The sequence below is a fragment of the Lissotriton helveticus genome, chromosome 12 (genome assembly GCF_964261635.1).
Source record: "Lissotriton helveticus chromosome 12, aLisHel1.1, whole genome shotgun sequence".
In the NCBI taxonomy this organism is placed as follows: Eukaryota; Metazoa; Chordata; class Amphibia; order Caudata; family Salamandridae; genus Lissotriton; species Lissotriton helveticus.
In genome coordinates this window covers 553782920-553809596 of record NC_136073.1, presented here as the reverse complement: position 1 = coordinate 553809596, position 26677 = coordinate 553782920, and the positions used below count along the sequence as shown (strand labels likewise).

Genomic DNA, 26677 nt, shown 5'->3' with positions numbered 1-26677 from the left:
ATGCATCCTATCACGTGTGGGAAATTTGAGATCTGATAGAAGTCCTGCTTTGTCTGTGCTATTGCCTGTGGTGTGCTGGGGAAGTAAATGTGATGTGCCATCCTCTGAACCATGGCATCTAGGAAGACATGAAAGGATCGCGATAGGGCACTTTGTGACACCCCTCCTGCAGAGGCAATCACCCCCTGAAAACTTCCAGATGCCAACAAGTGTAATGAACACAGGACCTGTATTTCTGTGGAGATGGCATTTGTCCTGCGTGTGGGGTGTTCAAGGTAGGGTCTGAGTTCTGCTATTAAATCATTTATGCTGTCTTCCTCAAGCCTGTAATGTGTGTAGAGCTCCTCCTCAAGGCGCTGGGAGATGGTCACGCGCAAATGGAATATCCTCTCCTGCCGTAGCCTCCTCTGTGCAGCAGCTCTCAAACGCATCCTCCTTGCAATGATGTAAAGCCCCGCCATTGTGGCAAACAGTTTTTTGAATTCAGAGGCAGCTTAAATAGTTTGCACCTGGTTACCACCTGCTCCTACTTGGTGGTAATTGCGATTCTGTATTTAGCGAATTTCATAAAATCGCTATTTGCGAATTTTACATACATCGCATTGCGATTTATTTATAGCGAAAAATGCTGATCTGCGAATTTTCTGCGAGTTCCTAATCTAGCGAATATGCGTTAGCGATTTTCGCACAATTGGAATTCGCTATTGTGCAATATCGCTATTTATTCGCAGATTGGGACTTCTCGCACACGAGGGAATCGGATTTTTTGCGATTCCTTATTTTCGATGTGTTTTGCATTCATACATGCCGATGAGCATTTTCGCATTCGCAAACCCGCAAGTTCGGCGATTTTCGGCCTTTGCGAATGCGAAAATGCTTGATACATATGGCCCATAGTATTTGGGTGGTTGACATGATTCTCCGAAAAAGGTACTATATATCTAGTCCTTGGGTACTATTTGTCTAGGCCATATAAAGTGGTTTCTCTTATATCTTGGCTCATCGTAGCTGTGGCAGATAGTAATTTTGTGCGATAGCCTACTGGTACCAAAGTGCTTGATTAAAGGAAAACGTCCTTAAGAGAGGTAATTGGGCCCATGCCTCCAACTTTCGTAGATTCTACCCTAGGTCTGTAGCTCCAATGACTGTTGCTGTGAGTTGTGATTAAGGTTCCTTGGCTTTAAAGCCAAGTTTCTACAGACATCTTCAAAATGTAGCTTTTCTGAGAGGCAATGACAAGATAACCATAATTTTACTAATGACACCAAGACAGAGCCAGCCCAATTTATATTATAGGATTGTCTTTTCAACTGCTACTCGTTTCTGATATCTTCTGTCCGTGTTTTCTATTTAGTGTTAGTAATCTGTTATAACAAAGATATGGCCATCAAGAGTTGAGGCCTGATGGACTGGCTTTGCTTTCGAAGAGGCAGACTTAAAATTTGTAGATGACAGGAAGCTCGCGTTAGCCAATCTGCAAGCAGGAACATGTCGGGATTCTGCTATCCTGCCATCGGGTGGTGCTACTTGAGGACCTTCTCCAAGCCTTCTTTCATCATGAATACTAGTATGGAACCTGTGCTGAACTTCAGTGTTCAAATCCTCTTGTAAATCAGATCCACTCCAGATTCCATTCCAGGGTTTACTTACAATCTGCTATTGCATTATGGTACTTGTGTGCCTTACCTTACCATGGGAGCTGGAGAGGAGACTTTTGGTGAATCATATTATACTCTGTCGTACCTCTTCCGGTATATCCTTGTGCTCTCTTGGTCGAATTCTGGTCATATTACGAAACTAAATCTGAACCATGTTCCTCTCCGGATTTTCATTCTGCTTACTAGTTGCCTTCTGGAACCTCTGTTTACTCATTCAGGCAGAGAGTTGGAGGAGGCTCTTTGACTGCTCTCACCTGCAGTGGGCTGCAACCTGCTCACCCCTGTTCTGAATTCCAATCACCCCGTGTGATTGTGAGGTGAGAGGAGGGGTTTAAGCCTTCTTCTACATTCAGAACTTGTGCCTCAACTGCAGTTGTTAGGAGCTCCTGATTTCTTCTCCAGTTGCCTGCACGGCTGAATTCTCCAACCGTTGAGAGGAATTCCTAATTCCTGCGTTTTACTGTGTCCTGCTTTCCTGTAGCTGCCTTGAACAGCATTGTGCTTATGGGTTTCCCTTGTTTCTTAGTCTCACCCTCCTTTCTAGACTTATATCCTGATAGCTGTTGTTTTCCCTGTTGGTCTTCTGACCATGTATTCGTTTTGTTGGCAGTGGTTCCCTGTTTTTTTCTTGTTCTGAATTTATGTTCTGTCCTTCTTCAGAATTTCTGTGTTTGTCCTATGTACCACCAGGGCATACCTTGTTCCAGTGCATGTTGGGCACGTCCTCAAGTTCCTTGCTCTGAATCCTAGTTCCAGTTTCCACGTACCAACGGGGCATTACTTGAACCAGTTGGGTACAGCCTGCCCTTAATTTCTGTATTCCTGTTCTTGATTTCTGAAGTGCAGTTCATAAGTTCTTGTCTTGTTTTTCCTCTTGTCTGATTTCTGTCTTGTCTGTCCTGTATTCTGGTTATTCTTTCCACTCTGGTTTTGTGTTCCACTACAAATTCAGTCCACAGTCTTTTGCAGTCCATATCCACTTATAGTCTGACCTCTGGCTTGGTCTCTGTTCTGATAAGGTAAGGGAAAGACTTCTCTTGTTGCACCCTGTTCCTTTGGAGTCTTACATGTCTTAGTGTTGTTGTTCGTCTCGATCCACCTTGCACTGAGTATAACAGTCTCTAAACGCCAGGCCCCACTATGACTTCACTATATGACTGTTGTTAAGAGCAATCTGCAAGTGTCAGTCCAAAGGACTTCCCTAAACTACCAAGGGGACTATTGTTCATACAGCAGTACGCCCCTTATTTTTCTTATACCTGTTCTTGTCTATCTCTTGTCCTGTGTTGTTTAGTGGCCTTGGTTCTACTTTGAGTAGCTGGTATTACCTTGCCTTGTCTCTTTGCAAAGTATTACCTCTGGCATCACTCCGCCCTGCTTTTGCTCCCTGACAGAACGATGATGACACTTAAGTTGGTGGGAAGTTGGTGACTTTCAGATCTGTGGGATAAGCATTTGAAAGTCAATGCACATTATTCTGCATGTAGGTATCATTACCAAACTTAACTGGCAAGCGCAAGAAGATCTTTGTTAGGTGTAGATGCTTTTCTACCTTCATCTATCTCAGAGTTGTGTTGTGAACCTCTGTGACTCCCTCATGAATAGCTTTGCAAGTAATTGGAAATAAATTTGTACATGAAACTGCGTTTCTTCATAATTTTCATGTTGTAATTGTGCTTGGAAATCAGCCCATAATGAAAAATATATATTTAAAGATTGCTTCTTCAGAAATCGGTGAAGCACCATCAAATGAATGCCTTCCGACTGTGCCTATTCCGTAAACATGCCTATAAAGAGTGAAAGATCGGTGACTTCACCTGCAACAACGTGATATTTATTGTATTTTCTTATCATTTCATTTTGTGTATGCATTTACAGGATTTGTTTGGAAAGTCAGATCCATTTTTGGAGTTCTACAAACAGGGGGATGATGGCAAATGGATGCTAGTACACAGAACAGAGGTATGGATTTTACATATAGCTCTTATGATCTTCCAAAATTAATTTATTAGCATTATTGAAAGAACAATTATTTGCTAGAACTTTCCAAAACAGCCTGAACAAGTGACATACCTTTCAATAGAGTGTACATATGTTAAAACAACATTATAAACCAGAGGTCCAAACCACATTTCTGGATACATCTGTAAGGAACAAACTACTCCTCAAAGATGAGGGTGCAGATTTCCAGGACACTATTCCCAACCATGAGAGTCATGCTCGCAGCGTCTTTACTAGCCGGACAGTTTTAGCCGCCTACCTCTCATGAGCACTAAATCCGGTCCTCCACATGCACTTTAATAGTCAATGGCTCTTTTGAGATATGTGGGTGGTGGGACAAGTGCCTGTTTGCTAATTAGGTCAATAGGCTCTCTACCAACTTGGACCAGGAAGTTTACTTCTATACCTAAGGCATGCAGTACGTCAAATATTTAGGAAATATTTAAATCATTATGCTCATTTTAGATATAAATCAAATTCTCTACAGGAAACTTTATGGCCCACATCAACATTCATCTACTATGTTTCACGATATGGGAATGTAATCTATGCATTCCTATCATCATTTTTCTACATCTCCTGCATAATTTCAGTGTTGGGTCAAGAGTCACACAGGGGTCGAGAACCAGGGACGAGTGCAGAGCTTGTTGTAACCCTATGTGAATAAAGCATAAGCCTGCTTCTACACTAGCCGCAATGTTAGGTTCACTACCATTATGAACATCAGTTAGTGGCCACCATAACTGAAACCCCTCTCTCGCCATGTGGTCCGCCCTGACTCTACCCTTGCTATCACCAGTATCAGGACCACTTATTCAGAAACCGAAAGTAAACAGGGTTCTGATAGGCCTGTTTAATTTCTGTAGTTTCTTGGCACCTGAGACGCAAATAATAGGGAGTTGAGACGCAAATAATAGGGAGTTGAGAAGTAAGACTGGGACAGTTGATTAGCCATGTGATGTCACCAGCAGTCAAACAGAGTATTATATCATGTCTGCTACATTGAACCTTTCGGTGACCCCACGTGCACAATTAGCATGTACACATTTTGTGATTGATCAACTGATGAGCACAAAAATATATTTGCACACACTCGGCACACATTTTATTGTGTTCATTTATCCTTTTTGAATGTGTCCAACACAGTGCATGTATGTTTTTCAATCTACACCCCCCCCCCATATTGTTATTAACAATGGTTGCATACAACAGCCGAATGTAGGGGCATTGAATATGAGACTCTAAATGTTATTGACAGAGGCAAAAACAGATATAGATGCTAACTGCAAATTACCCTAGTCCTTGTTTCCTCTATATACCACCTCTGTTCCACTACTTTGAGTTTACGATAAGCCAACCGTCAAGCTCCTCTAACACACTAGTCATACTGTATTGTTGATATTTAACCCCTGTAGATTATTTGTAACATGGAAATTTAAATGGCAAAAATACCGAAATTAATAATCCTGACAATCTGTTTTGAGCTGCTGTTATGATTAGCTGGCTGCTTGCACAATCTAGAGTGCATTACATCACTGTTGTGCTGAGCATTCTATAGTAAAGGAAAATTCAGTTGGAAGCAAGACTTGTTGATTGTTGTACCTATTAAAGCTTGCTCCTGAAATACTTCAAGATTTGGACTCTTTATCAGCTGCATTCCGGAAGTTTTTTTAGATATGGAAGTTATTTAGATTTGGATTTAGGGATAAACATTATAACATTTTCATAATTTACTACCTACTCATATGTTTTGCAAAACTTCTATGACGTGCTCAAATACCAGCTCAATAATACTCATGTATCTAATCTTACTTGATCATCTAGCCATTTGTGATTGTTATTAAGAAAATTGTCTTTTGACAAAATAGTTTTAAAAAGGTGCGTCTTAGACATATCTCTTCCCTTTTAAATTCTGCTTGGGAATGAAAGATGCAAAAGTAATTGTAAACTGCATACTGTTCATGTCTAATGACTCTACCCATTCTGAAGCAAAAGTTGATTGTTAAATATTTCATATCCATTTAGCTTTGTCACATCCAAGCCATGCTGATAGACAAGACTTTTTAAAATGCATAAACTCTAAGAGTCTAAGCCAGCTAACAGTAGAGTAGTGACTAAACACATTTAAGAAAGACTTTTCTATTACATCTGTTATGCTAAACAAAAGCCACAGGGTACCCCAACATCAATATTAAGAGAGAGAATTTTCATAAACTTTGTGCGAATGGTCTTTACTTAGGCTTCTGTTGGGTGAGATGGATATTAGTATAATTTGTGTGGAAGCCCATAACCTCAATGTAATGTTTTGTTCAGCTCAATAACCTTTATTTCGGTCATTAAGACCATAAAAGTATGTGTACAATACAATAGATACCTTGAAGAGTTAAAATTATTAAAAAAGGAGTCCATCCAACATACAAAAGTACATGTGCATCATCTTTATGTGCCAAGATAACAATCTGCAATAACCTGTAAGCAAGACCAATAACCTCAAGAGAGTGCATATGCGTTAATAAAGAAGGGGCAAGAAAAAAATACCAGAAGAAGGAAAACACAGCAGGAGTCCAGTGAGAGTCTAATTGGTTTCTGAGGGCCATAAAGTGCTGAACAGAAGTCGTAGAATCAATTAATCCAATTAAATCAGTGGTACTCGCAATGTGAGTAAAAATGTACATATACAGTATAAGAATTAAAAACGATTTCATCTACATTATTAAAATTTAAAACAGTGGAAAGGTTAAAAAAGCGTTTTTTTGGGGGTTAAACTGTTAGGAAGTAAAAACGGTTCGTGCATTTGCATCTGGTGTAACTATTTTTAAGAAAGTCCAGCGCCTGCGAAACATAGAATTAAGAAATTGAGAAACAGCAAAAACAATGGGCTTGGAGGTGCCAAACTTCAAAACTCTAAATGCCTCCTGGCAATGCACAGACCCTAGGTTCCTGTACAACTGTATGAGCCAGCACTGTCTTGCAGGTTTGTAGCCTGGAGAAAAAAATAAAACATGGAGCTCTGACTACTCCTGATAGATGTAGGTTGGGCACCCACGTAAGGCAGTTTTAGAACATTTACAGGTAAAGGCACGAAGTGGAAGGGTACCAAATCTAAACTGGACATATAGTTTTCTTGCTAAGAAAGGCAGAATGTCATCCAGGAAGGGCTGAAACTTGTACTCATCTTTTATTATGAGGTATTCGGCTTTCAGAAGACCTGAAGCTGGATTCACATGGATGACTGCCAGTTTGTGTATTGGTAAATTTTCACCAGTTCAGCACATGAGATTTCGGAGCACGCTTCCTCTGGGTTACTCCAGATGCTTGGTTTACCTAGCCTACTGTACTCTTCCCCTATATGTGCAAACCAAGCCATTTTTTTACCCCTGGGAAGCACAGTAACTCTTTTGTTTCTGACCGATATTCTGCCAGTTCCGGGGTCACCCACAATTTGTGCCAGAACGTTAGGGATTTTTGACCAATCTCATCTCCAATTGGTCTAATAACTAAATCCAGCGCGCTAGCAGTTTTCCCGCTGTGCGCTGCGTTTTTGTAAATACCGCGTTACATGACGATCTCAGCTTGTCATGAGCGCGGAAGGGGTTAAAGGGGTGCTAGAAGGGAGACCCAAAATCTGTCTCAGGAAGCTGTTCTCTACTTTGCTTACATGACTTCAGGAACAATGTCCCCAAAGTTCAGCCCCATACATTGTTGCACTCCTAGCTTGTGTCTTATAGATCTCTGCTATTGGCCCAGTGGGTTTTGAGGAGGAATCTCTCAGTAATTTCGCAATTCCTCCGGCAGTGAGGGGTAACTTAAGCTTGGCTTTAGCAGTTTGTGGCCCCCACTCCATATTTTCTGTCAGGGTGACACCCAAATAGTCAAATACAGAGACCCTTTCCAGCACAATGTCATCTAGCTGAGGATCAGGGTGTGTTGTCTTGGCTGGGTTGAAGACCATAAACTTGGTCTGCATGGTATTTATCTCCAGCCCCCTGTTATTACAAAAGATGACAAAGCTGTCCAGGACCCTCTGTATTCCCATCAGCGACTTAGACATTAAAAGGGTGTCATCCGCATTCATCAATGGTGGGACCTTTGAGTTTGCTAACTTTGGGGCGTCATTATCCTTAACCTCAATTGGTTGGGCAATCAATGCGTTGACAAAGAGGCAGAACAGGGTCACTCCTCTGTCAACTCGGAATCGCAAAATTAATTCTCCTGCTTTCCCACATCTTACTTGGGCAAAGTTGGCTTCGTATGACCTCATAAGCATGCTAAGGAGGTAAGAGGGGATCCATATCTCTAAGTACCCCCTCATAATTTAACTCAGGTCCACAAAAATTAGGTAGAGGCTGCCACCCTCCATTCTCACCATTTTCTAAAATATAAGTTGAAGTCTATATATTTGGTCAACGCTGGAAATGTTCTTCCTGAATCCGGCTTGGTATGGACTCAAAATTTCACTATCTTCCATCCAACCCTGGAGGCGGTCAAGGAGTACCTGGTCAAACAGTTTTTGCGGGACATCGATCAAACTCATCAGTCTGTAGTTTGCAGAGAGAAGTGGAGAGCCCTTTTTGAAAACTGGGACAATTTCTGCCCCAACCTAGGTTTCAGGGATTGGCATACCTTTCATTATGGTATTTAATAATACCCACAGGTAAAGGCCCCATATTGTTGGTTCTTCCCGAAAAAGATCCCCTGGAAGCTTATCTAATCCCGGTGCTTTGCAGGCGGGAAGTTTCTTTATTGCATTTGAGACTTCAAGAAAGGTGATCTCAGCAACTTCTTTGTGGATGGGTCTTAATAGGATAGTAATTGTCTCATCTGCCGGCCAGGCGTCTGATCGCGTGATCCTTGGGGAAATTGTAAGTATGTCATTGTGGGAGCCAGGTGCTACCTTCGAGGTATATAGCGCCTGGAAATGGTCTACCCACTTTTCTGCTGCTATATTCTTCTCTATGGCTGAATTGCCTTCCCTACTGCCTGTTCTGACTATAGCCCAGAATTCCTTCATTTCTTTGTTCAGTATGGCAGATTTTATGCTGTCCCATTTGTTTAATTCCCAGGACTGCTTTGTTTGACAGATAGCCTCTTTATACAAAACCTGCTTGCATTTAGTTAATGACTTGTCTTTGGCTGTAATGGCTGCTAACACAAAGCCGGTTTTGCCTTTCGGCAATTATCATTGAACGATGATTGAGTGACCCTTTTTTTCGTCTTGGGGTGCGTTTTTGGGTAAAATATATCGGCTAGTTTGGATGCCAGACATGCGTGTAATTCTGCAACTTTATTGATAGGAACTAGGTTGCCTGCAACAGCAGCATCACCACTGATTTCTAGGAAGACAGGGACTACAACTGCATAGAGTGCACTCAACTTATCAGGTGACTGCTTTATTACCCCCATTTTATTCTTCTCCTGTTATTGGAGAGTAATGTTTTGAAGCTGAGCTTTTGGGAACTACACTTAGCATGGAAACTGTGGACCTGGCAAGCTCTAGAAAATAGAATTTGATATTTAATATATACTCAGACATTGTATAAAGTAGTTTTAAATACCAAGCCCAAAAAACTAATACAATGATTATTTCAATTGTTTCTGCAATAAACATCAGTATATTATTGGCCTTTTTTTTCGAAATTTTCAAAATTAAACAATACAGGATCTTCATTTACTAACACATACCATTATATGCCCAACAAACAACATATAATATACAGACAACTGAATGATTCTAAACTCTATGTCCCATAACAACAGCATACAATATTTCTTTCTCTCAAAGAGACAGAATACTCTTCAAAGGCCTCCTTTCAAAATCACTAACAAAATACTACAACAATTCAGTAGTATACTTCCATAAAAAGATGCTGTAATTGGTTAAAGCATTCTATGTCTCTCTCCATTGAACAGTTAAATGTGTTATGCTCTAATCTTTGATTAAATATATGAACAGTCTTAGCAATTAATATGCTTTCCTTGCTTATTCAGCATGGTAAACATTTGCACGTGGAGACAATGAATGACAATGAAAAATATGGGAATGTAATCCTGCAGTTCTACCTAATTGTGCAATGTTTATGTTGTGCAAATTCTAATTATTAAAAAGCCCCCTTCACATTCTTTATGGCCATAGTACAGTGTATCCTTATTAATTTTATCTCTTGATTTCAGTTTATGATGGGATACATTGTTAATATTCCTATAAACTCCAATTGGGTTTTGCTTCTTACAGAATATCATGAGTCTAGCTTATAAATATTTGTGGGAGTTATATTGCCACGCAATTCCACTCTTGCTTCAAAATATTTGGGATCCAATCCAAATCTGTATACAAGCAAGAATGTTAATCTTAAATATGATTGGAAAAATAGAAAGAGGTCCTATTTTCTGGTTTTGAGTTTTGTTATTGTTTTGTGATCAATTTAACAACTTATTTAACAACTTCCCCAGGCATTTTGTACGTTTCTAATGTTAGTTAAGACAAATTTGGCTCCATCTTATTTATTGCATTGAAATAAGAGCTTCACGGGGGGCAAGATGGCGGTCTGTCCTTAGACCGTATAAGCAGCGCCGTGTCCGAGCTCCGCTTCACTCCGCTCGTAAACCGGCATTCTGAAGGATTTATGGATTGATTAATGGACTCTCTGGACTGAAGCTATTTGTTTTGTTTAATACGGACTAGCTTTTCTAAATCATCGGCTGCTGAAGTGTCTGGTTTTGTGGGGAAAGGAAAAAAAAAACCTTATGCTCACGTTTGAAGTCTACGTTCACCCTGAGCGGCTCTTGTCTCCCTCAGTGCCGGAGGCTTTACTCGGCTCTGCTTCAGCACCGCGACCGCTCTCGCTGATTCTTCCTGTCACAGCTGTAGTCTGTTCTTCGAGCGCGGAGCAGCAGGGCGGAGTTCCGGTTCAGGGATTGAGTGTGAGCTCCGCGCAGCAACATTGTCTCAGATACTGCGGCAACATTGTAGCATCAGGTCCCTCTGCTCACGGCATCAGCGGAAAGGAAAAAGCTGTATCTGGAAGGCTTTTTTTAGCACAACTCGCTGAAGTACAGAGTGAGAAGGAAACACCCGCTTTTGACCCACGTTCATTTAAAAAAATGCCAGCAAAGTCTTCTGCGTCAGCTGCAGCAACCAGAGCGAGGGTCGCCAAGGCTGCTAGGATTTTACGCAAAGAAGCCGAGCGACAACAGCTTGAACAGCATGAACAACTAGAGGAACCCGACAGAAGTGAAAGAACATGTTCACTGTCTAACATGGATAAAACTAAGACCCGAAGTCAACAGGCTCTATTGGATTCGACAGCAAGGCAGGAGCTTCACGCGGCACGCAGGAAACTAAATTCAACTGGGGGCACAGTACTTGATCTGTTTCTCAAGAAAGGACTTCTCAGTGGCTCCAACAAACAAATTTCAGTGAGTGAGATCCCCGCTTTGTCTCTCACTACCACCAATAACACTGATGTAGAATCAGGACAGTTAACTACAGAAATTACAGAAACTTGTCCTGCTCCTGAGCTACAGCATTCTACATCAAACATCGAAACTGTAAGTAATGTCAATGAATCTATTCAGACCCCCGTCCTACATATTTCTGAGGTCCCGACTAGCGCAAGCCATGTTTCGGAGCCTGCACGACAAACTATGTCTTTTTCTGGAGTAGGGGGAAACATTTTGGGGGTGCAACTAGACTCAACTTCACCAGGGATGGCTCAATCTAGTCAATTGACCCCTAGCAGGCTCTCAACCACTCTTATTGAGTTTTCAAATATAGCTACACCCCCTATACAACAAACAGTTGTCTCTGCAGATTCAGATTTGTTAGAGGGGGGCCACGCATCAACTCAAATAATTGCAGGGAGAGGTATATCCAAAAATCAGGTTCCTGAGGAGAAGGAGAAGGAGAAAGAATCTAGTGAATTTTATTCATTCTCTGATGAAAATGGCTTAAATGTATTGGCGGAGTGGTCAGATGAAACTGACTCGCTGGAGGGTCTTGAGGATTCTGAATGGCAGTCTAGCTCATATGATGAAAGCACAGATGAGCAAGATTCTAACATTAACACGATTAGAGCTAGATCTAAAACCACTACCAGAATACAGGAAAAGGGCGCTAAGAATATACAGACAGCGCCTAACCCGCCTCCGCAGCTAGCAATAACATCAAATACCCAAGCAACCTCAGGGCTTTCTCATTCAGCCGTAGAGACTATCTTACAAGCTATAGCGGCTCACAGAGAAGAGACTGCACAAGATAGTAAAAAATCCAGAGCAGCTCTTCGAAAAATGCAAGGAGTAGTCAGAAAACTCTCCAAATCCTGTAACCTGATAGGTGAAAGAGTCACCGAGATGGAGGCTAGAGTTATGTCCAATGAAAAAGAAACTACGCTGAATGCCGAGCGCGTCAAACTTCAAGATGCTGAATTAGTAGATATCAAATGGAAGCTAGAGGAATTTGAAAACCGGCAACGTCGGAACAATCTTCGTATTTTAGGTGTCCCGGAGAAATTTGAAGGGACTGATACCCGAGCATTCGTGGTCAAACTATTAGAAGATTCCATCCCTGCACTTAAAGACTGGAACTTGAATGTAGAGGTCCAACGGGCCCACCGGATGCCATTTAATATTCCAACAAAACCTGGCATATATCCTAGGGCAATTTTGGTTTGTTTTGGAAACTTTTTAGTAAGACAGATTGTAGCCGAGAAAGCTAGGCCAGATCATAAAGTGCAATATAATGACTTTGCATATTTCTCAAGACCAGATTTCTGCCATGTAACGGTGGAAAGACGTTGGCAGCTTCGATCTCTGATCAAATCTTTTCAAGACAAAAGTGCTCAAGCATATCTTAATAACCCCGCAAAGCTAAAAGTTGTACATGGCGGCCTTACTAAATTTTTTCTTTCAGAGATCAAAGCAAAGGCGTACTTAGATCAGATTCCTTAATTTGTTTATTAGGATGTGAATGAAAATGAAATTGAAAAACTGCTTTGTGTAATTAATGGATTATACACTCCTATACATGTTTAGATGATGGGTTATCTCTGTTAAATAATTGTATCATAATGGGGGTGTCTCACGTCATATATTGCACCGCTACTGATTAATTGTCCCGCTTATTTTTTATTCTCTTCTTATTAATCTTTTTCTTACCCATCTTACCCATCTCCTTCTTATTTAATCTTTCTTTGAAGCGGTTGCTCTGACACAATGCTGTGATCACATCACTCAGACTCTAGTTGAGTCTGATTGCCCACTGAATGGGGGGGGGGCTCAAGGGGAAGGGGGGTTGGTTTGCTATGGGGGGGCACGGGTGGGTCACCTAGGGAGGTGAAACTTAAAAAAGGAAAAAATGAACCAGTTTTCTTAGCAGAGGAAATACGTAAAAAGAGATTTAACAGTACAGTAACAGAATCAGAACACTATTTTATAATAAAGATGTATTTGCTTGAGGCACTGCTACAATTATTTTCTATTAATAATGGGTAGGTTAAATGTTCAGACTTGGAACGTTGGTGGTTTATTAACAGGAGATAAACGAAGACGAATGGCTGAATTGCTTAAATTAACTCCAGTAGACATACTTTGTCTCCAAGAGACCCATCTGCCATGGGATAAAAAAGCTTGGTTAAATATTAACGGGTACAACATATTGGCTGTCTCTTCGCAGACCTCAAATATAAGGGGGGTTGCAATACTCGGGAAAAAAAATCTTGGACCAAGTGTACGACATCTATCAGACCCCCATGGCAGATGGGCCATTTCAAAACTTGCCTGTGGTATTAACATCTGTACAGTTTACGGCTCAAATCAAGACGATTCCACAATTTTTGAAGAACTAGAGATCGAGCTGCCTTCATGGCAGGGCCCGTTAATCCTATGTGGAGATTTTAATATTTCATTAATACCACCCGTATCCAATATTCCCTCTAAAATAAAATACAAAGGACGTAAACCCAGAGTTTATAAAACCCTTAGCAGATTTATTAATAATCTTGGATTAATAGATATGTGGCTACACAACAACCCACAAGACCAAGGTTTCACCTACTTCTCTCATCCGCATCAAAAACAGGTTCGAATTGATTACATATTTGCAACCGCAGACCTCGTCCCACTCTCAACTATTAAAAAAATTCCAATAATAATCTCAGACCACAACGCATTAATTTGTGCAATTACAGTTATTCCTCTTTCTACTCAACAGAGGTCTTGGTCATTTGACCGGAAATTACTTTCTAATACTGAATTTATATTACATATTAAAAACTGGACTGAGGAGTTTTTCAATATAAATCGCTTTAGTGCGTCCAGAAATATAGTCTGGGATTCATATAAATCTGCTTTAAGAGGGGAGATCTCTAGTTTTCAATATGCAGCACGAATCCAAGCTAGAAAATTTTATGAAATAAAGTTAATGGATCTAACGAAAGCTGAATTAGAGCACACCTGTTTGATAGAACAGAGCAAAGATTCTAATAATCAATGGCTTCGTGTTGCAGTTTTAAAAGCAGAGCTTAATACTGAGCTAAGTCAAAAAGCTGCTCAAACTTATAGAGCTTATAGAAAGAAGGTCTAAGAGACAGGGGAAAAAATAGGTAAACAACTGGCTTTGCGTACGCGTCAAAAAAATGTCTATAATAACATTACTTCTATTGTAGATGGCGGACGCACATACGCTCAGCCTATAGATATTATTACCCAATTTCAACAGTACTATCAAAATTTATACTCTGAGAAAGGGAATAATTCTGAAACAGACATCGATATGTTTTTGTCTCGCTTTCTTAACAATACCGCAGCCATAAACCTGCTGGATGATGGGATGAGAGAAGTACTTGAAGCGGAGAGTACACTTGCTGAAGTTGTAGAAGCCCACTTACTTTTATCCTCGGGCAAAGCAGCAGGCCCCGATAAATTGCCAATCGAAATTTACAAAATTCTTAGCTCGCTACTAAGCCCCTTATTTTTGGATCTATTTCTCGGTGTGCAGTACAATGGCATTCCCCCACCTTCTAGGGATGAGGCTAGCATTATAGTATTTCCTAAGAAGGGAAAATCACCCCAACAGCTGACCTCTTATCGTCCTATCTCATTGATAAACTCGGATTCCAAATTATACGCCAAAGTGATGGCTCTCAGACTCAGCAGGGTCACTGGACATCTGGTCTCTCCGTGGCAGCATGGCTTCGTTCCGGGCAAGGGGACAACTGATCATATTCGCCGTACTATCGCTTTATTCGATGCCATGTCGGTCACGGGGGATCGGATGTCGATGATCCTGCTTGATGCTGAGAAAGCCCTTGACCGTGTCTCGTGGCGCTTTTTATGGGTCGCTATGGCGCTTCTTAATTTTGGCCCCAAATTTCTTAAATCTATAAAATCTATGTATCATCAACCCAAAGCAAAAGTCTCAATATTAGGCTTGGAATCAGGTTTCATTAATATAACAAGAGGCACAAGACAAGGCTGTCCTTGCTCTCCTTTACTTTTCGCCCTTTATATTAATCCCCTTATCTTAAAATTAATAGAAAATAATAATATAAAGCCGATCTTATGTAACCATTATGAGACCAAAGTTCTGGCATATGCTGATGACATCGCGGTATTAACATCCCACCCGATCGAAGCGCTACATGAAATTGAATTGCACTCTTTGCAATATGGTAAATATTCGGGTTATTCTCTGAACAGGGGAAAGACCATTGTACTGTGCACCGACAACACTATATGTTTAGATACGAGAAGAGCAAAAACTGCGACATATCTCGGTGTGATTCTTTCCGCTGATATTAAGACTTTAGCTAAAAACTATTTTGACCCTCTTATAGACAAAATTAAAATAGACCTGGATAGGGTAAACGGATTACATCTTTCCATTATAGGCAGAGTGAACTATTTAAAGATGAATATATTACCAAAATGTCTGTACCTCTTTCGCTCTATCCCCTTAATTATAGACTCTAAGATAATTAATTCAATTAATAAACTTACTTCTAAATTTGTGTGGCAACATGGGAAGATTAGACGATCTCTACCATATCTATCCATTCCGCTTAACAGAGGGGGGCTTACAGCACCGAATTTTATTTTGTACCATTGGGCAGCCTTTTTAAAACACCTTAAACCAATGATTCTAGAAATACCCTCAGCCACCGATACTATTAACAATACCATTCCTTCAATTTATGAACTAATGCTTGGGCAGGAAGCCTACGGTATGCTATTAAGAAAAACTGAAAAGGCCCATTATAAGCAAATCAAGGGTGAGATTATTAAAAGCGCTTGGCTAATTTGGAATCAGATACTTAAACATATACAGATCAGTAAAATTAACCGATATACGCCCCTATTTCAATCAACCATTACCTCTGATCTTGATTTTGAACATACAGCCAAGAAATGGTATAGCCTGGGCATAAGAACAATTAATGAGGTTTGGATAAACGGCCCACAGACTACATTTCAAGATGTAAAAATAAAATTTGGTCTCCCGGAAGGGGATTTTCTCAAATTTGCTCAACTGCATGCCAAATTAAAAGCTAAAAAAGATCTAATCAATCTTCAGAAGAACGATTTAATAGAAGCATGCTACCTTGCAAAAACTAGGATAGGAACATTATACAATATTCTATTAATGAATGTCAATGATGATATCGAGAAAACAGAAACTAAATGGGCGGTAAAGTTAAACAATCCCGATATTGATATAGATAAAATATTAGAAATGAGTAATAATTTATTTATGGCTAGTAATTTAAGGGCACAATTGTACAAAACCATTTATGATTTATATTTTACCCCTGCCAAACTTTTTGCATGGGGCAAAAGAGAAAACGATTTATGCCCACGCTGTTCACAAGGTCCAGCAACGTTAATTCACCTGTTCAGCAGCTGCCCGAGTTACTTTTATTAAAAAATATGATTGCCTCATTTTGGGAGAAAGTCTTTCATCATAAACTTCCAGAGTCTGATACTTTATATGTTTTGGGATATGACAGCTTGCTAAAGCTAAGCAAATCGGAACAAAGATTATTATTTATAGGTACAGCTGTACTGAGATTAATTTTGTCTGCGCGTTGGAAGGATAGCTTGCCCCCTAGTTTCCAAATGTGGTTAGCTCGCTTTCTCGCTGTTTTTAATTTTGAATCTGCAATATTTGCGACCAGGGGAATTAAAACAAAACTTTGTGGCAAAGAACTGTGGCGCCCTATGTCTATCTGGAAAGACGGTTTATGTCCTAGTGGAATCGGTTAAATTAAATTGGAATCCTATATTTTGTATTTTCTGTTAACGGTGTTTTTTTTTTTTTCTCTCTTTCTCTCGCTACGGCATGTATTGCTCTACGTTTTATTGAATTTAAATGTAAAACACTGAATGTATTGTTGTGTTGTACTTTACGGAATATGTATTATCCTTTGTTAATGCTGGTTCTAATTAAAAATAAAAAAAAAATAAAAAAAATAAGAGCTTCACTTAGTTGTATCTAAGAAACGTCACTTATTATTAGTCTTTTTTTTTACAATAATATGCCATTGGCCAAACAGATTAAAAATGCCTGGGCTTGAATATTTGCAGAAACTCTGATCTTGATGCCTCAAATTATTCAGATAATAAAAGTGTCTTTGTTTATCTCTCATGACCAAAGCATGTAATTGAAATGCTGTCTAATCCTCTCCAAATCAAAGTAGTAGATACATTTGTTAATTGATAACTCAATTATGCAAACAGTTTATATTTTGGGACAAAAAAACATGGGTACACTCTAAGGAGCTTAGAACACTAGTGTTAGATTTGTTAATTGGCTTTGAAAAATAGATGATAGGTCAACGGCTACATTGACTCTGATTAGATGTGATAGTAGTGTTTGAGTTCATTTTCAAACAGAATGAAGTGATGACAGTAACACATGTTCAAGATGAGATCAAGACCAACAGAACCTCTAGATCAGCTGTTCTTAACCTGCTGTCCAGAGACCCTTGGTGGTCCACAACCCAGACTCAGGGTGTATGTGACTCCTTAGAAAATTAAATAATTTTAATATAGTAATACAGTGCATATAATATATAAACAAAATGTAAAATTGAACATTTTAAAACCTCCTGTAAATGTAAAGGAATCCTAAATCGGAGGCTGAAATGTAAGTTGACATCCTAATATTGACTTGTGGGAGCATTGCAAGTGCATCAAACATAATATAGGGCATGATTACGAATTTGGCGGATGGGATACTCTGTCACAAACGTGCTAGATATCACATCCGCTGTATTACATGTTCCATAGGATACAATAGAATTGTAATATGGTGGACAGGATGTCTGTCACATTTGTGACAGAGTAACCCTATCCACGAAACTCATAATCAGGCCCTTAGTAGGGACAATGTGTGGCCTCAATTTAATTTATTTTTGTATATTGTTTTGGAGTTCAAATCAACTATATAGCTTTGGCAAGGTCACCAGTGAGGGTCCCCGTAGTCTAGTAATTATTAAGTAGGGGTCCAAAGAAGTCAAAAGGTTAACAACCACTGCTCTAGATGTCTTCTGTCTCAGACCAGCACCTCAATAAGCAAAAGCAATTCAAGCTATCCATGTGATTGGTCATTGCCTTTTAAATATGGATGTCAGTCTCTGGAATAAACTGTATGTGGCCAGTTCCCCTGCTCAAAAGTCAGATCACTTATTAATGTTCCCATGTTCAAAAGTGCCCACACTGTAGGGCTGATTTACAAAAGTGGAGTAACTTATGTCAATTTTAGATTACATCATCATTAGTTCCTATGCTAAGCCTCACACTACAGTTAGGCTAGATTGTGAGACATAACATAAGAATGTATTAAGTCTGAAATGTAGGTTAATCGTATTAACAAAAGAGACTAAGAAACACACCTCTCAGTGGCATAGGATGAAAAGAGGTGTACCATATGCCAAGAGTAACTTGGACCAATGGCAAAATTAATAAATTGAACTTGAAAATGATAAACACAACTAAGGGCCTGATTATGATGTAGATCGAAAAGGCTCAGAATGTCAGTCGAAATTTCCTAACCCGTATCAAAACCCATGTTTCCGACCGACCGATTGCAATAGAAGCTAACCGTTCGTTCTTTCTGACCGGCATTCGGAGACTCCGAGTCAGTCGGAGCTAAATCGTACAGGTCTATGGAACGCGTTCCCGACCGACGTATTACAATGCCGGATTCAGACAGCCTTTCCGAATTGGCCTGTCCGACACGAAACAGCTGTTGAGAAGTGACTTTGGAGGCCTGTAGGTGGCCTCCGTTTGGGGCCCATGGGGGTAACCATTGGGTTCCAAAACAAAAGAGGAGCGTAGAGGTACCGATAGAGTCACCCTCCTGGCGGAACTTTTATAATCAAAGAGATTCTATCAAAAAAGTGAAAAAGTGATGATATTTATATTGATTTTGATTTTTCTAACGAACGTGCTAGGCTCTCTCTTAAAGGTGGAAAGACCAGAGCGCAATGTGCTTTTTAAAATACCCCTCACACACTAAAAAAATCCAATAGTGTCATGCTTCATCATAGGGGTCTTCCCGCCCCTATAAGGGGACGGGGCGTGCTACGACCAAGCGAATACGCGGGAGCACTTATATTGTGACAGTGGCTATGTGTAAGTGCACAGGTGTCAGTGAAAGTGTAGGGACCTCAAAAAAGTGGTTTATAAAAAGTTTAAAAATTCCCTGGCATAGTAGAAAAAAAATGTTTTATTCACTTCTCTAGCTGGGAACATTAAGAAGGGGTTGTGAGGTAGAGCAATAGCTAACTACCTAGTCGACATGTTTCGTAAGCAGTCCCCTACTGCTTACTCATCAGGACCAAAAAACGATCCCTACTAGAATATACTCAGTTCTACAGAGATATGCCTACTGTCCTACAAACAGCACAGCAAAAATAAGCTGACTGTTTGCGCTTCGGGGCATGAGTTGGCCCAGTGAAGCAAAAATAATACAAATAGTACCAAAAAAGGACCTATTATGGTCTCTGTGGAGAAAAAGGAAAAAGAGAGAAAAGCAACACATATGCGTAAGTTTACATCGCAATCCAATGATAAGTACAGACAATTAGTTGTGTACCAGCATGCCTTATATGTCAAAAGGCAATAATACCCCTAAATACATTGAAATGGGGAAGAATATTGCATTAGTTGAAACCAGCATTCTGTAGCTGGTTATGAACAGGGACCTCAAACTGCTCGGTTCCACTGTCTTCTCATCATACACACACACAATCACGACTCAATGCATTACCAGTGAACAAGCAATTTAAAGGTAGGAAGGGACCTCCTTCACCTTTGGTTTCTTAGAGAACGAATACAAGAAAACGCTAGCCGTTTTTTGAAACTTTGTTAATACTACAATACGTACACTTTTCAGTTAATTTCAATGCCCCATGAGCTTGCAGGCGAGGGGTGTTCTCCGCGGTTACTGTAAAAACAAAACCGCACCTTGGTTTACTAGCTGGGCAAAATCCAAAATTGTCGTTTGCCCCCGTGACCCGTTTATTAAAGACTCGAGGTCAGAGTCTATTACTCACATGTCCGGCGAGGAAAAGAAACATTATTCCCACCCCCGTGCTGCTCCGAGGAATGCCGGGCTTGTGTGTCTCGTGTTGCTTAAGACGCATTCATTTCCGCATTGTCACCCGGCAATCTTGTGTTGACTAGAGCGCAAACCTCCCAAAATGGCCGCCACCTAATGGGACGATGTGAGGAGAAGGACGGAAGTCTTTCTACCCTTTCCTTTCTTTTAATCGGGGGGCGCGCAGTAATTTGGAATCAACTCGCACACAATGTGTAATAGTCTATTTGGTGCCTGGCAAATTCCTAATTAATAAGTATGGTCGTGATTTGACATTTTTTGGTTATTTGTACAGAGACTATGCTCATTCCATGTCTCATTACATTCGTTATGTCTATGTTAGAGGAACAATAATAAAACCAAGGATTCACGGGGCTGGTGTTTTGGTCCATGCTCTATGTAGTAACTGTAGTGACACAGTCAGAGGGGTGCACATCCTTAATTACCACTTGCGTTGTCCAACATGGCATTTCATTAGATGAGATAGGGAAAGTTTACTGGGTTAGTGAGTAGATCTGCTCCCAAGGGGGTACATTATAGTTGAGCCCATGGGATATCATCGTTCAGCCCAATCTTATGTGACTTTACTGCCCTGCTCGTCATCCCCACATATTCAAGTTTGCATGGACAGGTGATCAGGTATACGACGTTCACACTGTTGCAGTTACTGAAACTCCTTTGTTCCCAGTTAGTTCCATTATTGAATGTTATCTTTTTGCTCTTCTGGGTAAGGCCACAAACCTTGGCTCAGGATAGGCGAACACAAAAGTACAATAAAATGCAGGAAATCTAGTACAAAACTCACCAACCATTTCCTTGAAATGAGCCATAAACCAGAAGAAATTCAATGGACAGTGATTGAAACAGTCAGCAACGAGAAAACCCTCTTAGAGAAGGAACAAAGATGGGTGTTTCGTATTCAGTCACATAAGATTGGGCTGAACGATGATATCCCATGGGCTCAACTATAATGTACCCCCTTGGGAGCAGATCTACTCACTAACCCAGTAAACTTTCCCTATCTCATCTAATGAAATGCCATGTTTGACAACGCAAGTGGTAATTAAGGATGTGCACCCCTCTGACTGTGTCACTACAGTTACTACATAGAGCATGGACCAAAACACCAGCCCCGTGAATCCTTGGTTTTATTATTGTTCCTCTAACATAGACATAACGAATGTAATGAGACATGGAATGAGCATAGTCTCTGTACAAATAACCAAAAAATGTCAAATCACGACCATACTTATTAATTAGGAATTTGCCAGGCACCAAATAGACTATTACACATTGTGTGCGAGTTGATTCCAAATTACTGCGCGCCCCCCCGATTAAAAGAAAGGAAAGGGTAGAAAGACTTCCGTCCTTCTCCTCACATCGTCCCATTAGGTGGTGGCCATTTTGGGAGGTTTGCGCTCTAGTCAACACAAGATTGCCGGGTGACAATGCGGAAATGAATGCGTCTTAAGCAACACGAGACACACAAGCCCGGCATTCCTCGGAGCAGCACGGGGGTGGGAATAATGTTTCTTTTCCTCGCCGGACATGTGAGTAATAGACTCTGACCTCGAGTCTTTAATAAACGGGTCACGGGGGCAAACGACAATTTTGGATTTTGCCCAGCTAGTGTAGTGTAGCTCCTATTTTCCCAATAGGCTCTGCGCATTGGAATAGTACCTACAGCAGTAAAGGCCTAGGCCAGACGTTAACTAGGTCTACTACTGTCGATACTAGACTTAATTTTTGGGTTTGCCAGCTAAGCTCAGAGTTCGCTAGAAACTTTCTCGAATGTTCAAGGAAGGATTAACTCCCCTGATTAGACAAGAAGGGATTTAGTTTCTGACAACCATAGAACATGACAACTTTGCTCTCCCCTAATCAAGAGTCAATCTCAAGAGTCGTGTGAGCACAAGGCAATTATTTTACTCAGTCAGTACGTGCATTCTTAGTCTCATCAGAATGTAGAGAAAAGGAAGAGACGGGCGTGTTCAATAAAAGATGTTATTTATTGATCAGTCTCTTTTCTCGTACAAGAGAAATGGATCGATATTATTGCAATACTTATAGTTAAGTAAAGTGCATACATTAGAAGCAATAGTATAAAATAATACTGTAAAAACATTGATATGGTTTCTGAGCCATATGATGTTTAAAATGATTAAAATATATTTACATACACATATACATTTGACTAAACGTACTCAACTGGTGTTTCTAAATACGCCTACCCCGTGTACCTGACCTAAGTCTAATGCGTGGGCGGGAATAGAAAGTTACAGTTTAAGTTAAGTTTGTTTTTGCCAAGTGAATAACTAAAGAATTCTCTGTGAGGGGTTATTCAGTTCTGTACCTGGAATTTAGGATGAATGAGGAATGGTATCTCTTTCTCTGCTCTCGATATTCCAGGCTGCCTGCGAGGGCTGCCCAGAAGCGCCGGTGCTGGGTCTCTCGGCTTGAGATAGCAGCGCGTCTCTCAGCGCGTCAGGAAGGCGGGGCTGCTGCCTGCGGGGTCTGCTTCTGCTCTCGGCTTCGGCAAGTATGGCTGCTCCGTCTTGTCACCACGCGTGTGTTTGCATAGGGCAAGGTCGGCAATATTTATACCTTAAAGGTGCCGAGATTGACGTAAGGATGGACATAGGTACGTCAATAAAGATGTCATACGACTTGCTCGTTAGCACATTCTTTTGCAAAAGTTCTCTGTGAAATCAAAACAATGGCCGCACGGATTTTCCAGGTTGTCATAGGTTTGATTTGTTATGAGAACGTCGTATGCCTTATCAGGGGCTGGAGGAATGTCGCTTGTCTAATTAGATCTCAAGCGTTATGACCTAATCAGATAACACGTTCCTGTGCCGTAGTGTGACTGCGTCAGATAACGGTATCTGCATCATGGGGGATTTCTTGCCTCATGGGCTGACTGTTAGTTAACTTGATAGTTAGTTTAACCAGAATAGGGTCAGGAATAGGGGGATCGATTCAGGACCTATAGAAATACACGACACCCACTCCACGCTAACTATGGTTATATCTACTAATCTATGCATAGTATAACATAGTACAACATACTATAGAGTATAGTGTATACCTTACCACCCCAAAATACATAAATGCATTTCGAAATTTTCAAATATACTGAAAAATTGCAGTCATATATATTGTATGCACTTAAGCTATGAATTAAATGCAAAAGTAAACACGCATTGTAATGCATTATTGCTTTTTGGTATATGAGAAATACACATGAAATGGCTCTTAATATAGCTATACAGAAAGGAAGGTCGAGACCATTTCATCACATAATAAAATATTTGTGAACATACCAGCGGGCAGCTAAAGTCTATATAAAGTATCTAAAATAGAAATCTTAGTTCTCTAGGAATAGTTTCTTACTTTAAGCAGAAGATCAGTGTCCCGGGGAAAAAATATATAGAAAAATATTTTAAGGGCTTGCTGAAAAAAGTTGCTGTCCGTGAACTGGATTGTAATTGTTCATGTGACTTTATTTTTAAAGTTGAAGGCCGAATTCAGGGAACGCCGTGTGCGAGTTTACTCAAAAGTCTCTATTTCTGTTCCGGAGAGAACATCATATCATTCAGGCTTTCGAAAAAACTGTCAACAGCTTCATGGGAAAGTTCCACTAAGTCGGAAATAGGGGTAACCATGCATTCATGCGCATGATTGTCTCCATTGACATTCTGATTTGCATTGCTGACAGAAGGTCGTACCTGTTCGATGCTGCTTTCATCTTGAACTTCACTACTCTTCAATCGTAGTGGTGAAGATTCCCGGAATGCCGTCATCAGAATTGGCAGCCTTTGAGGGCAGCACAGTGCGTGAACCTTGGTAGGAACCAACAGTGTATCTGCATCCACCGGCGCATCCGATTGTAGCGTCAGACAGGTGTCTAACACGCATTCTTCTCCGCATAGCAGACACCTTAGTACAGGTAAAACACACCTTTGCCACATTGGTCGAAATGATAGAAACCAAGTCATGTTTAGGTCTCTAAGCCGGGAGAGTCCCAGGATTTTTGATATCCGGTCCCGGTATCCAATGGCTAGGATCGTATCTTCCATTGTCGCGAGAGTTTGATCTGTGACATGGGTTGCCATAACGAAAAATAAGGACTAGGAATAGGATTCCTGCAATTAGTCCCAGGATCAGGGGAAGTCCGCCAAAAATCGAATGGACGAAATCTGGAAAAATACCCAGTATGGCTTTGAATGGTGTTAATGCCATCGAAAATACTGTCTTAAATACCTTTGAGACCCCAGTGGTATCAGAAATATTTAAGATTTCGCTCAGGATTTCCGCGAAATGTACGGGGGAATTAGTTGATAATAATGTATGTATCTCTGCAGTCGTCCTTGCGACTTGTAGATCATACGTTTCTTTAGATGACGTGAGCCTTGTAGGCGTCTGAAGAAGCACTGTTTTCATTCTGCTTAAAGTGTCTATTCGAATAGAAGTAATTTTCAAACCGGGCCATGCCCTTGCCTCCCTGTCTGGTAAGGAGCTGGGGAACAAAGAACGTCCACAGCACTTGACCTTCGCCGTCGTGGTGAAGAGATAAGGAGTCCCGGGCATAAGACTACAACATCTGCGGTCTACAATAAGAATGTAACTCCCATTATAGAGTCTTTGAAAGAATGGTTCTATTTCAGTTGCAGGTGCGCCTTGCTGGTGACATGAAAGGTTGTATGAATTCCCTTCACAGGCTCCGTGCAAACTAATACCGTTACACAGAAGCGTGCCGCTTAGTGACATAGCACAATTGTTGCCACTAAGAAACACTTTCTGTCCTTTGTTACTGACACATGCATGTGAATAGGGCAGGTTCCAAGTTGTTTTAAGGTACCCCTTTCCCAATTTCTCGTACATGCCAGCCTGTATATATTTTTGGCAGTATTGAAACCTGAAGGTTGAGATTGGAATATTTATTATTCCGTGGATTATCCATTCACTGACAGGTCGTTCTGACATTGTCATTGGTAATCTTTCTAGTTTTTCAATGCTCAAGATTGTATAATCAGCACCCTTTTGCGCCATACCGATTTGTCTATCAGTAAGGTTAAAGATTTGCAATAGTGACGTTGTGTTGATTAAACGCCAAGGCACATAGCCTGAACGCAGATTTTGTAACGTCCAGCCAAGCTGTACAATAGAGCGCAATTGTGACTGACCATGTTGTAATAACAGTAAGTCTTGCGATAATATATCGATTGCTGAAGACACAATGCTGTCCAATGAAAAAATTCTGGAGGACAGAGTCATTAACCCATTGTCCACTACAGAAAGTGATTTTTCCAAATTGATACGGTCAATTTCCCGTATTCTTTCTGCTGTCTCAATTTGAGTAACCTTCCAGGCCTCATTGTATGCTGCATATACAGAGGCTGCTATGAAACGCTTTTGACGCTGTTTGCGTGGTCCCAGTATGAAATCACGCAAGTCAGCACCATCAGTAAGTAAAGTTAGGTGTTGCTTAATTTCAGGCAGTGTGGAAGTTTGTAGCCATTGAAGGCATAATTTGCCCACACTGTAGGTTGTTATTATCCCTGGGTGATATCTTTGGGGATATCTAGGGTCTGGCCTGGTCATTTTGAAACCCTGTGTTTTATTCAGGAATCTATCTTGACAGTTATTTGTATCTGTGGGCCAGATCAACCATTGTTTCCAATCAGGATGTGTTCTGTTTTGGTTAAGTATATGGTTTATGTCTATTCCTTCATCTGTATCAGAGTTATTGCTAAACATTGTTGGCTTTGGAATAGACAGGTTATTTAAATCTTTGATTTTGGCTAAGCCAAGACAGGTGGTTTGTTGAACAGTGTCATTTAAAAATATCATTTGTTCTGGGATCGTGCAGGCTCTAAACAAAGCTTCTATACCCTGTACTTGCCATTCTTTTGTACCCCAAACACTTTTCAAATCAACATTTTTGTCCCAATAATCAAATCCAAATGTATTCATTTTTTCAAAGAATGAATCTGAATATATCAATTTTGTGTTGGTTATCATGGTTTTCATCCCTGTCTTGTTTGACAATTTGTAATAAAATGTTTCAGCATTAGTTATGTTAAAACCTGAAAAATATGAATATTTGTCATGAACGGTTCTAGAGCTCCCTTTTGGCGGTGTAGCACAATGTTCCCATTGATTATAATTTAAAACATTTCTAGGTTGTGCAGATTTATGCAAGAAATGGTTACCATAATGGTTATAGCAATACATACTATCATAATTTGTAGAACCTTGCAAATAATCATGTTTTGTAAATTTAGCAGACATTACTAAGTCAGACATCATATTGTTTATACTTTCAAAGTCCCAATCATCAGCAAATGAGTTTGGTTTTGCAAAGTCACTCAAGGAGATCTTGATTTGGTGTGGATATTTCAGGATCTCGACCGGACCA

The 26677-nt window shown here is 40.4% G+C and overlaps 1 protein-coding gene across 1 annotated transcript in view; it reads left to right on the top strand.

The window, feature by feature from the left end:
- CPNE2 (copine 2) overlaps nucleotides 1–26677 on the top strand; it is a 917381-nt gene that overhangs the window by 492753 nt on the left and 397951 nt on the right. The window contains exon 6 of the mRNA XM_078671428.1: nucleotides 3537–3620. Within this exon, the coding sequence (XP_078527554.1) occupies nucleotides 3537–3620 (84 nt within the window). The remainder of the gene's footprint in view (nucleotides 1–3536; nucleotides 3621–26677) is intronic.